The sequence below is a fragment of the Eptatretus burgeri genome, chromosome 14 (genome assembly GCF_056783735.1).
Source record: "Eptatretus burgeri isolate ZD-2024b chromosome 14, Ebu_testis_v1, whole genome shotgun sequence".
In the NCBI taxonomy this organism is placed as follows: Eukaryota; Metazoa; Chordata; class Myxini; order Myxiniformes; family Myxinidae; genus Eptatretus; species Eptatretus burgeri.
Genome location: NC_140974.1, coordinates 26,724,820 through 26,739,148, shown reverse-complemented (window position 1 = coordinate 26,739,148; position 14,329 = coordinate 26,724,820). Strand labels below are relative to the sequence as shown.

Sequence of the window (14,329 nt, the reverse complement as noted above, 5' to 3'; positions counted from 1 at the left end):
AACCAGGCAGACACCGAATGGTGGAACAAATGGTAGATCGACAGGAACTCGGCCTTGTGGATTTTTTTCCATTCCTGGGTCTCCTGATAACGTTTCTGTTCGATCAACGGACCGAACTCTCGCGAGAGCGCGCGCGGTCCCAGCTGGGCGGGGCTCAGCAGGTGAGACGAGCAAGAGAGGGGGCGGAGTCTTGGTTGGGCGGGGGGGTTTCGGGGGAGGAGCCTTGCGAGAGGCGGGAAGAGAGGAGAGAAGGAGAGAGGGACACAGCGCTCCGTTATACACAATCTGTCACCGTCTTTGTCTCTCTCCCCTTTCTATCTTTGTGTCTCGGGTACTCTGAAGACGCCGTGTACAAAGGTGAGCACATTTGTACATATTCCTCTCTTTTTTTTTCCCCCCCCGCTTAGGTTAATTTTACGTTCGTCTCATTTCCTCGCGCAGACAGTCGCGGCGATTGCATTTCTCCCCGAGGCAATGATATCCATTTAGATTCGTCGTGCGCGCGCGCTAACGTGTTATGACGTCAAGATGAATTGCGACGTCATACCGGTAATGTATGCGCCCACCGAGTCGTGCCTTCGGACGCAGACGCGTCCAGACTGTTCAACTCTCCTCGAAAAAACAAACAAACATCTTTCACCCGTTTGGGTTCCGTTCACTTTACAATCAGAACAATTCCAGTTTAATCACGAATTTCCGAAATGGTGACGTTGGGGACCGTCCAGGTTCTTGCCTCGGGTGGAACTGATGTTTTCATTGGTTCTCTCATCCACCTTCAGCCAATGAATTTCTGATTATGGAGATGTACACCTTTACCTTTACCTGTATCTTGGTCAAGTTCAGAAATAGTGATTGTCATTAATATTGAAAATTTATTTGTTGGAAATAGTTTTTTGTTTTTAAAAAAAAAAATCTTGCAAAGCACAATAAACTTTGAGCAAATGGGGACCTTTGCCCCCCTGGACCCTGTCCGGAGCCCTGTCCCCTGACCCTGCCAGCATCAAGTGGACCCTCGACCCCTGACTTGGTCTGCATGGATCTCACATGTAATTATTATGATTTCCCCCATGTTGGAATGTGTGCGGCTTGTCAATGCCAGGTTGGACATCGAGAATATTTCCTCTGGACACGGCATCCCGGAGCAACCAAGCAACCGACATGTAGGGGATATTAAACCGGCTGTCCAACCTGCTCGCATCCGATTGTGATCGGCCTTTATCAGTTTGTTTTACCAAAAGCACTTCATCATGTTGCTGTATAATGATTTGTTGAAAACTGTCATCTCGGTTTCCTACAATCATGTCTCCCTTCCAATGTTTCACTCTCGTAATTACATTGCAAAAAGGCTGTTTGACCCATCGCACCTGGACCATATCCTAGTATTTCCACCACTTACAAGTTGGGCAAATTTCATTAGATTAGCACCCTACCCCTACCCTCTGGCCACAACGTCAATCCCCTTCACCCCCCGGCATACAACGTCCATCCCCTTCACCCCCTGGCATACAACGTCCATCCCCTTCACCCCCCAGCATACAACGTCCATCCCCTTCACCCCCCGGCATACAACGCCCATCCCCTTCACCCCCCGGCATACAACGCCCATCCCCTTCACCCCCCGGCATACAACGCCCATCCCCTTCACCCCCGGCATACAACGCCCATCCCCTTCACCCCCGGCATACAACGCCCATCCCCTTCACCCCCCGACATACTACATCCATCCCCTTCACCCCCGGCATACAACGCCCATCCCCTCACCCCCGGCATACAACGCCCATCCCCTTCACCCCCGGCATACAACGCCCATCCCCTTCACCCCCCGGCATACAACGCCCATCCCCTTCACCCCCCGGCATACAACGTCCATCCCCTTCACCCCCCGACATACAACGTCCATCCCCTTCTCCCCCTTCATCCTTAGTGTATAACGTCCATTCCCTTCACCCCTGGCTTATAATATCCATCAAGTTCATAGCCACAGTACGAACTTTTTGCAGGATTTACTGCAATAACTCGTCAAGGTTTTTAGCTCACCTGGAGCGTAGTTCCGTGGAACTTACTCGTATGGGATGGTATGTCGTCCATCCGTCCACAAATACTTTCAACTTCTTCTCTGAAACTACACATCCGATTTCGATGAAACTTTACCATGACGTTCATCACCGTGTATGTACCAAAGTTTGTTCATGGCATTAAAAAAAATTCCAGGTCTCGTGGGGTCGATGGGGGAGGGGGTGCGTTACCCCCCCCCCCCTAGAATATGTATTTGCTTTTTTTTTCTCCGAAACTACACACACACACAATTTCGATGAAACTTGACCACAACCTTCATCACCCGTGATGTACCAAAGATTGGCCATGGCATAAAAAAAAAATTCATTGGTACTTACTTTCTTCTCCATTACATATTTTGTGGGTAATCCATGCCAACCAGCGGTTTCCTGGTAATCTTATCCAGCCCCTACCAGGTGAGCACCCAGGGGTATTGCCCCTGTGTTTTATGCTTCCGGTGACGATGTCGCTGTTGGCATTGTTTTCGGGTTGTCCGTCCGTACGTACATACTTTCATACATCCATGCGAATTTTCCCTGTTTTCTCTGCAACTGCTTATCCGATTGACCCAAATTTTTATTACCATAGATTTGACTCGTACAATTTTTTTTAATAATAAGTATGACGTGATAGGCCACGTGGTGTGGCAGCCATGTCGGAAAAACTTTGGACCTCTTTATCTCATAAACTGCACCATGAAAAAAGTTGAAACTTGGCAACTACTCTGCATGGGGAAGAAGGGTGATTTGACTATGATGTCATCGGTGATGTGGTATCCCAGTCAAAATTTGACAGGTAGAACGCTGTATTCGATCAGTATTAAAATCTGTGAGGTTCATCGGGGGTTACATTAGTTGATGAAAAAAAATTGACATCATCAGTCATGTGGTTTGGCAGCCACATTGCTTAAAAAAATAAAAGAAAAAAATCTTCTCCAGAACCACTTTAAAGATCGAAGTGAATACTACACATAAATGATCAAATAGCCATTGTAAAATAAGTTTGATAACTCTGACATCATACTCCACCTGTCAAAAGTTTTAGAACACCCCCATTTTTCCAGTTTTTACTGAAATTTAAGCAGTTTAATGTTTTAATGTAATCTGAAATTAAAGCAAAGAACAAATAAACAACTGCAGATAAAAAAAGAAATCATGGAATCGTTTTGTTGATTAAAATTTAATCTGAATTTTGGCCCATCAAAGTAGCCACAGCCGATTTTGATTTTGCAGATATAACAGCCGAACATACTCGTGGAATTCTTTCTGCAATGGAAATCAAATATTGTTCGGAAAGTTCTTCCCAACACTGTTGCAGAAGTTCCCACAAATGTGTTGCACTTGAAGATTGCTTTGCTTTCTCCCTTCTGTCCAGTTCATCCCAAACCAGCTCGATGGGGGTTTAAGTCTGGAGACTGTGCTGGCCATTTCATGATTTGAAGCTGACCGTCTTGTTCTTTTCTTCTCAGGTAGTTCTGACATAGCCTGGAGGTATGTTTTGGGTTGTTATCTTGCTGTAAGGATGACCAACTAGGTGTAGACCAGACGGTATTGCATGGTGCTGAGAAATGCTGTGGTAGCCCTTTTTGTTCAGGGTCCCAGTCACTCTCGACAAGTCACCGATTCTGGATCCAGCAAAAGAGCCCCAGATCATCAAGTTTCCTCCACCATATTTGACAGTTGGTGTAACACTGAGGAACCATCCTTTCGCCTACTCGACGGCGTACAAAAACCCTGCATGATAAACCGAAGATTTCAAATTTTGATTCATCGGTCCATAAGACCTTCTTCCACTTTTCAGTTGTCCACTGGCGGTGCTTCATGGCCCAGGCAAGCCTCTTTTTCGTATTTTGCTCTCTTAGCAATGGCTTTCTTACTGCCACTCGACCTGTCAAACCTGAAGCTCAAAGTCTTCTCTTCACAGTTGAAACTGAGACTTCCTAACTTCGACCAGTGTTAAGCTGTGTTTGAAGCTGCTGTACTGTGAGCCACCTATCACGCAAGCTGTTGACTCTCAGAAACTTTTCTTCTGATTGTGTTGTGGCTTTGGGTCTGCCAGACCTCTTCCTATCAGAGTTTCCTCCAGTTTCCAAGTGTTTTTTGATGGTGTAGGAAACGGTACTCACTGACACCTTGGCTGCTTTGCAATTTCTCCAAAGGAAAGACCTACAATTTTAAGGGTTACAATGGTCTGTCTGTCTTCTTTTTCTTCTTTGCAAAACATTCTTTTTTATCAACATTTAGGGCAAAAGACTTTTGGCTAAAGGGAAGGAACACTGACAGCCAATTCGACTTTTAGCATAAAAATTAAATTTATAAAACACCAGCACAATTACAATTTAGAGTACATTAATAGAATTATTTCTTCCACAACACCAACTGTCAAACATGGAGGAGGAAGCGTGATGATCTGGGGTTCTTTTGCTGGATCCAGAGTCGGCGACTTGCACAGAGTGATTGGCACCCTGAACCAAAAGGGCGACCACAGCATTTTACAGCACCATGCAATACCCTCTGATCTCCACCTAGTTTGTCAGGGGTTCATCCGACAGCAAGATAACGACCCAAAACATACCTCCAGACTATGTCAGAACTACCTTAGAAGAAAAGATTAAGATGGTAGGCTTCAATTCATGGAATGGCCAGCACAGTCGCCAGACTTAAACCCCATCGAGCTGATTTGGGATGAACTGGACAGAAGGGTGAAAGCAAAGCAACCTACAAGTGCAACACATTTGTGGGAACTTCTGCAACAGTGTTGGGAAGAACTTTCCGAACAATATTTGATTTCCATTGAAGAAAAAATGCCACGAGTATGTTCGGCTGTTATATCTGCAAAAGTTGGCTACTTTGATGAGTCAAAAATTTAGATTAAATTTTGTTCAACAAAACGATTCCATGATTTCTTTTTTATCTGCAATTGTTTATTTCTTCTATGCTTTAACTTGAGAGTACATTGAAACATTAAACTGCTTAAATTTCAGTGAAAACTGGAAAAATGGGGTTGTTCTAAAACTTCTGACCGGTAGTGTATAGCACGATATTTCAGAAAGTTATGGACGAATTCGTTAAAAAAAAAACTTAGTGGACAGGTTGTGTGTGTGTGTGTGTGTGTGTGTGTGTGTGTGTGTGTGTGTGTGTGTGTGTGTGTGTGTGTGTGTGTGTGTGTGTGTGTGTGTGTGTGTGTGTGTCACAAGGATTAAATGATTCTATTTTGGTGAAGATCTGAATTCCAATGCAGATACGGTAATGTTTTAATTTACTTAAGTGATTTTTCCCCATTGAGAGATGGGGCCAAAAACAATATATAGCATGATACTTCAAAACGTTGCAGACAAGTTATGACAAATTATGTGAATGAGTTGGTTGGGTGATAAGAACAAGCAGATTCGATTTTGGTTCAGTTCCGGATCCACATCCAGCCCATCAGTGGGATACAAAACGTGAACTGTTCAGCCTGGTGGAGGTATGTGCTCCACCAAGTGCCATTCTACTTCCTACGAATTCAGCCTCCTGAAGAATTGCTGTCATTCCACCTGTTTCAGCCTCCAATAGAACCATCCCAGTACTGCTCATGGATTCAGCCTATCTTCAGGGCCGATCCAGACCGTCATCCCAGTGGCGTACCGAAGGTATGGCAGGTATGGCACATACCCTGGGTGCCACCTGAAGGGGGGCGCCACCGAGCAGGACTCAGTCTCTGGTAAGAATGGAATATTGAAGTTGAAAGACGTCAGAGCTGAAAAAAACGAATGGCTGATGAGAGATCGAGAGGCGCTGGGGTTTTTTGGCGTTTTTTATACCTTGTCGAGGCTCATATGAGAGCTAACACACAATGCACAGCAAGGAGGGGGCATGAGACAAGAGGGACGGGAGTGGGAAGGACAAAACAGTGGGGAATAGAGACATTAGAAGATCTGTGGAAGGGAGAGGGATGGGGTGGGGAACACAGGGTATACAGAATGGACATTACAGGGACTTTCAGGAAGGAAAGCAGGGAATTTGAAGGAGGTGGATTTGGGGTAGATTATCGGGGGTAGAAAAGATCGAGGATTTGCATGGGCGACGATAAGAGGTGGTGGTGAACGGCTGTTTTGAAGGCCTGGAGGGAAGAATGGGATTGAAGAGAGTGTGGGAGTTTATTTCAAAGGTGGGAAAAAAGAGGAATGAAAGAGAGAAGGTGAGCAGTGATTCGTGATTTTGGTAGTTTTACCAGAATGGTGTTGTTGGCGGACCTTGAGCGCCCTGCGGAAATATGGTGGGGAGAAATCGCAGACACAGCAAGGGGGTGGGGGGGGGTGAGACCTGAAAGGAGAGGGTAGAAGACAGAAAGACCACCGACCTGCCTACGGTGAAAGAGTGAGACGCCCAAAGTCTCAGCCTCATCGCAGGAGATACCAATGATCTTATATGCCTTGGTTTCCACAGCGTGAAGCCGAGAAAGGTGAGAGGCAGGAGCACCAGCCCAGAGGGGAGAGCAGTACTCCATCAGGCTGTGGACAAAATCTTTGTATGTGGTCAGGAGCTCAGGTGGGCCGAGGAAGGACTTTGCATGACGGAGGATTCCCAGTCGGCGACTGGCTTTGGAGGCCAGGTTGGAAATGTGGCTTTCCCATGAAAGATAAGCAGAGAATGCCTCAATGATGTTGGGATTCCTCCAGATTTCTTTCAGTTTCCTGTTAAACAGCAGTATAGGCAACTGTTTTAAAAGGTAATCATACGTGTTTGTGTTTTATAATATTTTTTTACTTCTGGTAGGTCTCTTCTTCTTCCTTGTCTTCTTCGTTTTGCTTACCCCACATAACACCATGATAAGCTATTTTTAACAACCAAGGAGGAAATTAGCCAATGAGCATTAACAGCCAAGGAGGAAATGGAAAGAGTCATGAGGGGAACACTCAACCGTCTTCACAGAGAAATGGACGAAAGGTTTGCTCGTTTGCACAAATGATGCCAAGTTTGGATTCTTTCTCGATGTCGAGGGACTGTGTTACGGCGCCGACAGTAATGACCTAAAGAAGAAGTGCAAAAATTTGGGCGAATTGTACATCTCTGATGTTCATGGACAGCAGCTATATGAAGAAATTTTGGATTTCAGAATGTTGATATCAAGTCGGGCCAACATGAAAATATCAAGACCTGAAGAGCTTCTCAAATTTATTGTTCAGTATGGAGATGAGAGCGTCTTCCCCGATCTTCGCATTGCTATTCAGATAATGCTAACCATCACAGTTTCCATCGCCAGCTGTGAGAGATCAGTCAGCAAGTTAAAACGAATACTTTCGTATTTGAGAGCCTCCATGGGTCAAGGCAGACTCTATGGTCTTGCTCTACTGAGTGCAGAAAGACAAGAAACTGAAAAAACTGACTTTGAGTACATCATAGACCAATTCGCATAAGTGAAAGCAAGGAAGGTGCAGATGTAATCTTGTCATGCCATAATTTGTCAATTATATGATTAATGAGCTTGGGTTGTATTTTTGAGCTGATATTATGGTGAAGTTATCTAAAAGATGGGTGTCAGATATTTGGACAGGGGCGTAATTTCAGTGCTTGCCATAGGTGCTAATTTCCGCAGATACGCCCCTGCATCATCCACAATATGTTATAATGTGTTATATACATGTCATGTAATAATGATGTTGGAGGGCTCTGTTGTTGTGTATATATATATATATATATATATATATATATATATATATATATATATATATATATATATATATATATATCCATTATCAAGGCTGACTTAATGATCTGATTGGAAGACAAATTTTGGAAGATTGTCATCCCTTTATGACTGGATCCACCCCAGAGCTTGTCACCATTTTTCTTAACTATGACGGCATCATGTTTTCATACTCTGAATCATGTCTTTTACCTGGATTGTTTTTACCATCCTATCTCAAATCAGATGTAGTCTTGAATTTTTCTTGGTAAATAAATACCCTTTAAAAAAAACTATCATAAACATGAGGTTTGTGACACTTTAACTTTATATAACTACTGTACTCATAATCTCCAATGTTGAGAACAAGTACAGTAAATGTAATTTTATTCAATATGATTAGTTTGTACTCTATACCAAGGGTCGGCAACATACGGCACGTGGGCCATGTGCCATGGCACGCACAATATAAGTCTAATTAACGGCAAAGAAACTAAGTTATTAGAAAAAAAAAAACCCCAATTAAAAACTATGCTTGACTGCTCTGTCAATCTCTAAAATAAAAATAAAAACAAGAGCTTTCATTGTGTAGTGTAAATTTGAGTCTAAATAATAATCCCCAATGCAAGCTGTTTGATGGAGAAAGAAAAACGATTTGCTTGGTTTATTTACGACATTATGTTTAGCGGGGCCAGCCTATTATATCTTGATTCACAGGAAATCTCACGATAAGTGCCACTTATCACTTTTGATTTATTATTATTTTTTTTTGCTTTTTGTTGGACAAAATAGCATTTCCAAAGAAAGGAAAGTTTGATGTTTGCTCATTTCAGTCCTCTTGGACAGACGGATATATATATATATATATATATATATATATATATATATATATATATATATATATATATATATATATATATATATATATATATATATATATATATATATGTTCAACATAAAGACCATGCTGTTTGTACTCGATGTTGTGAGAGCGTTGTTTGCCTCACATCAAGTATCCAATGACATTTCAGACAAAGCATGAGAAACATTTCAAGGATGAGGCAGACAAGGTTGAGTCAAGTGGGCTACAGCAAGGTACTGAAAGCAAAGCGGTCTTTACTAATGTATGTGTCAATAAAAATCAAGCCTCGGAGGGAAGTTACAAAATCGCACAATGTGTTGCAAAACATGGAAAGCCATTTACAGATGAGGAATATATAACAAAGGCTTTCCTCAGTTGTTCAGATGTTTGTGTTCAATAGATTGCCCAATACAGACACAATCGTCGTCCAGAATTGAAGATGTACCTGTGTCTGCCAGATCAGTGTCGATATATGCGTAAGAGAAACGGCAGAAAACGATAACAATCAGCAGACGGTGACGTTGAAAGATGCAGTGGTATTTGGTGTCGCGCTTGAGAGTGTGGATATAAATGACGTATCGTGGTTAGCAGTTGTTGTGAGATACTGTGACTGAGAAGTTCGAGAAGAGCTATGCTATTTAAAACCCATGCATGGCACAACAACAGGGGAAGATATAGTGTAGAGACGTTGTTCATCAGTTTGAGGAAAGAGGAATTGATACCAGAAAAAAATATTCTGTGACAACAGACAGTGCCCCTGCTATGGTCAGAAAACAGAAGGGATTTGTAAAACCATTGACCAAGAAATTGGCCACCTGACAGTAAATTTGCATTCTATTATTCTTTCAAGAAAATCTTTGTGCCAAGATTTCTAATTCTGAGCTTAATCATGTAATGACTACAGTGGTAAAGATAGTGAATTTTCTTGTTGCTCAATCTGCCTTGATGCACAGGCAGTTTCAAGCTCTGCTTGAGGAGATGCACGGTGCATACAAAGACATTCCACGGCACAGCAATCCCCGTTGGCTAAGCTGTGGGAAGGTTTTGGCACACTTTGTAGACTGTCTTGATGCAATCAAGATCTTTTTGTCAGAAAAAGGTCAAGACTATCCAAAACTGGTTGATGGCAAATGGGCCGGACAACTAATGTTTCTAACTGACATCACCGTGCATCGAAACGAACTCAACCTCCATCTGAAGGGTGCAGGCCAAACTTGCCGTTTCTTTCTCAGGACATCCTGTCATCCTTCCGAGGTTGGCAAAATGAGTACCAGCATGCTGGTATACTGTGTCGGAGTTGCGACCCGTCCAGGATTGTGTCCAATAGCCAAGGAGACTGCTTAAGCAGCACCAACGCTCTGCACAGAGTATGGTCCCAATCTCCTCCTCCTCCTCCTCCTCAGGACATTGACGCGTCAACCTTGCGCTATTTCCAACATCTTAAAGAACTATTGACACATTGCACCATCAGTGTTGCCGAGATTGGAATGTACATGTAAGAACTCGTATCAGAATTTTCTGTCAGATTTCAAGATTTCCAACATTTTGGCCTGATGTTTTACTTTCCAATTAAACCAGACAACTTTGATTCCAGCGACATGGGTTTGACAGTGTTTCAGTGCATGGGTGTTGAGGATTTTGAAATGCAGCTCATCGAGTTTCAATCCTCAGACTTTTGGACCTCAAAGTTTAAGGATCTGTAGTGCGCACTTGAGGGGGATTTCCATCCTTATCTTTTGGAAGTCCTTGCCTGGGAAATTTGACTGTTTGAAGAAAGTGGCATTTTCACTGCTCTCAGCATTTGGATCTACATTCCTTGTCAACAGATATTTTCACATATGAAGTCAGTTCTCTGTCCCTCCCGGAGCTGGTTAACAACTGAACACTCAGAGGCTTGTGTGTTGCTTAAAGTATCAAACTACGAGCCCGAGATTGGAGAACTCAGCAAGGGTTTTAGAGATTAGAGAACTAAATGGTATGATCTGCCTTTTAATTAATTTATTAATGAAGCTGCTAAAATGTAAGGTTATGTTAGGTTTGGGAGCATGTGCCAGAGCAGCGCGTCGCTGCGTCCACTTTCTGTCGGTATTCCAAGGGCCTTTGTCTGGCTATCCCCAAGGCAAATGTCTGGCCCATCCCCATCTCCTTGAGATGCCGATCAACCTGCCGCAACCACGAGGCACATCCACTTATGAGGGTCCCTCACTGAGAGAATCTGATGAGCAGGATCAGCGTCAGGAAAACGAGCCACATGTCCATACAGTTGCAGCTGACGCTCACAGACTATACAGGTAACAAATCTCATTTGAGTACAGATCAGCAACCGCTCGTTGAACACAAAGTCTGACCAGCAATAGCCAAGGATTCTCCAAAGAGACCTGGTACTGAAGGAGTTAAGTCTTCATCTCAGATCCATGGTCAGAGTTCAAGTCCCACATCTGCAGAGCAAGACTGGAAGCACCAAGGACCTGAATACTCTGACTTTCCTCCTCCTGCACAGGTACCGGCAGCGCCACACCCCATGATCCAGTGAATCCATGACTCCCCAGGCCTGACCCAGACGTCTGTTGACCTCTGGCTCACAACTTGCAGAGACATGAATATCACTGCCAAGGTAAGTGAACATCTACGTGACCTCAACACCCTCACCACAAACAGGTACAGACAAGATGGCAGCATCCAAGATGTCATTGAAAGCCTGGATCTTTGTTTTGACCCAGGAAACCCATAGTCCCAGTGGCTCCTATTCCTCATTCAGTGCCTCAAGGGTCCTACAAAGACATCCAGTGTTTCCACAAGGATGACTGCATCATCTGCGATATCAACGTCAGAGATGTTGACATTCCCAAACGATGCACCGTAGCTTAATCTCTCCAAAATCTTCCCCAGAATTCAAGCAATGTGAGCGTTGAGTGTGGGGGCCAATACACACCCCTGACAAACTCCAGTAACAATTGGAAATAAGTTGGAGATGGAACTACCACACCTCACAGCTCTCTCTGTACTAAAGTGTTGTTCAGAAATCAGATTGATCAACTTTGGAGGCACCCGCGAAGACCGAGAATCCTCCAGATGTCATCTCAATTCAATGAATTGAATGCTTTGCTGAGATCAACATAGGCTGCGAGTAGCCCCTGCCAAAACTCTCATCTGCGTTCGGTGAGGACACTGATCGCAAGGATATGGCCATTCGTTGATGTCTTTGGTGTAAAGCCTGACTGCTCTGGATGCTGGTGCTCAAGCAGATGGTGGTGAACTCTATGAAGAATTATCCGAGCAAAGATCTTACTCAGCACTGAGAGCAGCGTCACCCCTCGATAGTTGTTGCCGTCCTGATGATGACCCTTCCCTTTCCAAAGAGGGACAACAAGCGCCCTTTTCCAGTCAGTTGGGATGATGCCTGTGCTCTAAACAGAACAGAGAACTGCATGCAATGATACCAGGAAAGCGTTTCTACCAGCCTTGAGAAGTTCTGCATGGATACCACAGATCCCTGGGGCATTACCTCCTTTCAACTGATTCACCGCAGCCTGTGTTTCCCGAAATGAAGGTGGTTCACAGTTGATTGAAGGGTCAGCAATGGGAAGAATTGTACCCCTGACATCCAACTCAACAGCCGATGGGTCATCCTGATACAGCTGCTCAAAGTAACCGGCCCAGCGGGCCTTCACTTCGGATTCCTCCGTCAAGAGTTCACCACCCTCTGCTCCAACAGCAGCATATTGAGGGACGGGCTTGGAGGAACTCAATGCATGAATTCCTCTGTAAGCAGGACGAGAATTACTCATCCACAGGTGAAGTTCTACTCCTTCACAGATTCCTCAGCCACCTTGTCCACCCTCAGTGTACATATAGTTTTATACCTCAGCTCCCTGAACAGCTCAGCTCTGCCATTAAGCCTGGCCCTATAGCTATGGTCAACATTCTACATCCCTTAGGAAACAGTGCTTCTCTTTGCGTAATGGTGGGTTCCAAGACATCCACCGGCAATATCAAGGATGGTAATCTTGAAGGCACTCCACGACTCTACAGGATTCCCCAAAGCACCTAGACCTCCGAAATCCCCACTCAGCCTGTTCAAAAAATCCTCAGCTACCCTCTCATCCCTGAGCTTGTTAACATCCAGCCTAGACTGGGATGGTACCATTCTTCTGGATTTAAGCTGCAACTTCAGAGATGCTACAACAAGCCTGTGGTCGGTATTGAGGAACTGAGCACTCCGGTAGACCCTGCGCTTCTGAATTATCCTCCAGCGACCATCAAGGAGCACATGGTCAATCTCCTTTGCCACACCACCAGCGTTCAAATGCCAAGTCCAGCGATGAACTTGTGGGCGCTGAGAGCATGAACCACCCACCCTTAGTCCACGACTTCTTCCAAAGTCAAGGAACTTAGTGCTATTCTGGTTCACTGTTCCAGACCCATGGGGATCGACACATGTCTCGTATCCATCCCTTTCAGTTCCAGTCTATGCAGTGAAAGCTCCCAAATCTGGAAGAGTATCTCACCTGGGGCACCGATCAACCACAGACTCGAGCGCAGCATAGAATTCCTCCTGCACAGTGAGATCACTCGCCTCAGTCGTAACATACAGTATATAGAGACAATGGAAATGACACCCAAGGAGTGATGATGTCTCAGCCTCATAATATTCTCATTGACCGGTGTTACCTGAATTATCATGGGGGTCAGCTTATTGGACACAGCTACAGCAACTCCTTGAGCATGGTAATCGTCAGAGCAACCAGCCCGGTACTAGGTGTAACCACCCACCATGATCTCGCCACTATCCAGTCTCTGAACCTCAGCGAGTGCAGCAATACCGATGTTCAAGCGCTGGAGGTCAAATGATAACAGAGACAGGTGATCATCCTCTCTTATGGATGGGACATTCCAGGCACCCACCCAAAGGAACCACCTCAGGTTAACCTGAGGAGACCACCATCTCGTGGTTGACCCCTCAGCACCACCCCGACACACACTACCATAACCCAATCCGGAAAGGTTTCCCCGTGTTTTTTCTCCGGTCATCAAAGAGTGGGTGTCCCGAAGGCTTTTCCCCGATCCCATCTTCCAGTGAGCTGCCCTGCGATGGGCAGCTGCACAGGAGGTACTCCCATGGAGTGGCTTTTTAGTGTTGTTTGCGTTTTTTAGTGTGTTTTTCAGAGTGAAGTGTTTTACGGTGGCCGGAGTGCAAATCCTGCCACCAACCTCCCAGGAAAGGTTACTCAGTGCAGGAGGATGTCTGTCCGCAGACGCAGTTTTGGAGCAAATACGGGTGGTTGTTGGCTCACAAGGAGCTCCTCCGCCCTTTGACAGGTTTTGTTTTTAGTTCTGCTGGTTGTCCATGTACACCCATCCTCACCAGAAAAACTGTTGGGGAGAGATGGTTTAGTCGCCGACAACTCGACCATGATACGGTCTCGTACACGTTTATATGGTTCCCGCAGCAAGTCATAGATTTGACCTCGCTTGACGTGACAGTTGTACAAAGGACTATTATTGATGTTTAAAATGTATCGATGGAATGCATACGCGCAAATGAGAGTGAATAAGTTTCCTCTTGGCACGCCACTTATGAACGGTTGCCGACCCCTGCTTTATACCATTCTGTTAATGTCTCAGGTTTTGGTTTAATAGACCAATTTCATTTTAGCTGTGGAGTTTTTTTTGCAATTCAAATGGATAACGTATTTGTGGTTTCCCTTTGTTATATTACAGCAGAATTTCATATGCTTTGTCGTT

The 14,329-nt window shown here is 44.6% G+C and overlaps 1 protein-coding gene across 3 annotated transcripts in view; it reads left to right on the top strand.

Annotated features, from left to right (window-relative positions):
* The first annotated feature begins 11 nt into the window (after positions 1–11).
* Positions 12–14,329, top strand: part of LOC147012842 (dedicator of cytokinesis protein 9-like) — a 230,821-nt gene continuing 216,503 nt past the window's right edge. For 2 of the 3 annotated variants that reach the window (XR_015051080.1, XM_085854117.1), the window contains exon 1: positions 12–357. Coding sequence is in view for 1 of the 3 variants with exons in the window: in XM_085854117.1 (XP_085710243.1) it covers positions 18–357 (340 nt within the window). In the remaining 2 variants the exon portion in view is untranslated. The remainder of the gene's footprint in view (positions 358–14,329) is intronic. The other variant, XM_085854116.1, reaches the window with a different exon arrangement.